Source organism: Drosophila ananassae (assembly GCF_017639315.1).
Source record: "Drosophila ananassae strain 14024-0371.13 chromosome 4 unlocalized genomic scaffold, ASM1763931v2 tig00000073, whole genome shotgun sequence".
Classification (NCBI taxonomy): Eukaryota; Metazoa; Arthropoda; class Insecta; order Diptera; family Drosophilidae; genus Drosophila; species Drosophila ananassae.
Genome location: NW_025319042.1, coordinates 714384 through 717097, shown reverse-complemented (window position 1 = coordinate 717097; position 2714 = coordinate 714384). Strand labels below are relative to the sequence as shown.

The 2714-nt window shown below is 33.7% G+C and overlaps 1 protein-coding gene across 1 annotated transcript; it reads left to right on the top strand.

Annotated features, from left to right (window-relative positions):
• Positions 1 to 807: 807 nt before the first annotated feature.
• On the top strand, positions 808 to 2714 carry LOC123257873 (beta sliding clamp-like). The gene is made up of 2 exons (XM_044717845.1): positions 808 to 892; positions 976 to 2714. The coding sequence occupies exon 2, from the start codon at positions 1557 to 1559 to the stop codon at positions 2712 to 2714; it is 1158 nt and encodes a 385-aa protein (XP_044573780.1). The 5' UTR covers positions 808 to 892; positions 976 to 1556.

Genomic DNA, 2714 nt, shown 5'->3' with positions numbered 1-2714 from the left:
GAATTTTTGCTGGAAAATCAATATATTATATGCATGAAGTTTTAATTTAAGTTGTTCCTCAATGGCAAACTTATGTGTCGATAGCAGAACCAATCTCATGCAATATATTGCTAGGGTGCAAAAATTTCCTATGCTGTCTCAAGAGGAAGAGGTACGATTAGCAAAAAATTGGAACCAATATAAGGATGTTTCTTCTGCTCATAAATTGATTACCAGCCATTTGAATTTGGTAGTGAAAATTGCAATGAAATTCAAAAATTATGGACTATTGTTGATGGACCTGGTCATGGAAGGAAATATGGGTTTAATGCTTGCAGTGAAAAAGTTTAATCCTGATTTAGGGTTTCGTTTTTCAACTTATGCGGTGTGGTGGATTGAAGCTTCAATAAAAGACTTTATATTGAAATCTTGGTCGTTTGTGAAAATAGGCACAACGCAAGCACAAAGAAGATTGTTTTTTAGTTTACGTAAAATAAAAAAAAGAATTTTACAGTATACAAACAGGGAAACCTTAAATAATGAAGAAATAAAAGCAATATCTAATGAGCTTTCTGTATCCGAAGGAGACGTTCTGCAGATGAATTACCGTATGGCTTGTAAGGATCAGTCGCTAAACGATTGCATAAAAATAGGTGATGACTCTAAAAGGGAGCTACAAGATATGATCCCATGTAACTTGGTTAGTCAAGAAGTAACCTATCAGAATCATGAAGAAAAAGAATTAAAAGAAGCAATTTTAAACATTGCACTAGCGAGCCTCAACGAAAGGGCAAGAGACATTTTTATCAGTAGATATTTGTCTGAAAACATTCAAACTCTGGATGAACTTAGTAAAAAATATTGTGTTTCAAGAGAAAGAATAAGGCAGTTGGCTGAGCAGGCGATGGCTAAGGTAAAACAATATATACAATCTGAAAGTTTGAAATTTTGTTTGCATGCGTAGTTTTTTTATATTTCTAATATTTTTTTCGATAGGCGCTTTTGCATCGGTTAGTGATGTACAATTGAAGGAAAAATATAAAGATTGGCTCGTGTATACTGCATTGGAAGATGGAGAGAAAGTATGTTATATTGTATCCTATCCTAAAAAAAAAAGCGAATATTATACAACCAATCGCAAGCCGTATGTAATGGTTAGTTATGTTGATAAAAAAGCAGATGAGGTAAGCGTTACCTCTGGTTTTCAGTATGATAAGGAGCCTGTAGCTCTCAATATCGACAAAAAAATTAAATATACACTGCCCATAATACAGGGAAGTTTTGCGTGGGCAGAGCATACAAAAATAGATCAAGATCTCATTCTAAAAATGAAGCAGGGATTATCAATGGTAGTTAATGGAAAAACAAAAACAGTGACCATTGATGATACTTATTCCCTACTTGGTTTTCAAAAAGCGTATCAAAAAATGCATGATTTATGCCATACAAAGTAAATTATTGTAACAGAATACCCAGCTATAGTATAAACTAGACTACTCTTTCAATGGAAATATAAATAGCACTTTACTTTATATGGGATGTGGATATCATTTAAAATATATTTTTGAGAGTTAGCAATGTCAGAGGTTGCAGGTGTAGATACAGAAATCAAAAAGCAAAATTCTGTGTGCGAGCAGATGCGTTTTAGCGTGAGCCGCACAAGTCTTTTAAATACATTATCCAGAGTAAGTGGAGTGGTTGAAAGGCGTAATTCAATAGATGTTTTGGCGTGTATAAATATCAAAGCACAACACGGCAGCATAAAATTAATGGCAACTGATCTTGACATTTCAATGTTTGCCTCACTTGCTGCAACCGTATTAACAGAAGGAGAAGTAAAAATTTCAGCGCATACTTTACATGACATAGTGAAGAAGTTACCCGCTGATTTGGATGTCAATTTTGAAGTAAACAACCAAGGAAAATTATTGATGTCTTGCGGAAATGCAAACTTTTCTTTACCGAATGTAGTTTCAAGCAGCTTTCCTGCTCTTGAAGAAGACAATTATAAACATGATTTTATTCTACTAAATACGGACCTGATAGACTTATTAACTAAAACAAAATTTGCTGTATCACTAGATGATACAAGGTATAATTTAAATGGAATATATCTACATACAGATGAGCAGTTTCTGTACTGCGTTGCAACTGATGGCCATCGTTTATCATGTATAAAGAGGCCAAAGCCTGGGAACATCAATGGCGAATTTGGTGTGATCATTCCACGTAAAACTGTTATGGAGCTGTTAAAAATATTGGACGATTGTAATGAAATTAAAGTAAAACTCTCAGACAGAAAAATCAAGCTTACATGCGGTGAATATATTCTAATATCAAAATTAATAGATGGGACTTTTCCAAATTATAAAGCAGTTATTCCAGCATCTCAAGATAAGCATATGATTATTGAAAGTAAAAAACTTTCAGATGTTATAGATCGAGTTTCCGTTGTTGTATCTGATAAAGTAAAATCTATTAAATTCTCACTACAAGAAAAGCTGCTAACTCTGCATTCAAACTCCCAAGAGTGCAGTGATGCAACTGAATCCATAGAAGTGGACTACAATGAAGCCCCTATAGAAATAGGGTTCAACTCGCGTTATTTGCTTGATGTTCTATCTTGCATAAAAAATAAATGTAAGTTTAGCTTAGCCGATGGTAATAGTGCTACAATTATCACTGATGAAGATGATTCAAGTGTATTATATGTAGTGATGCCAATGAGAACTTAA

Bases quoted from the DNA above. Each gene is read 5' to 3' on its own strand.
- LOC123257873 (XM_044717845.1), top strand. From the start codon at position 1,557: ATGTCAGAGGTTGCAGGTGTAGATACAGAAATCAAAAAGCAAAATTCT.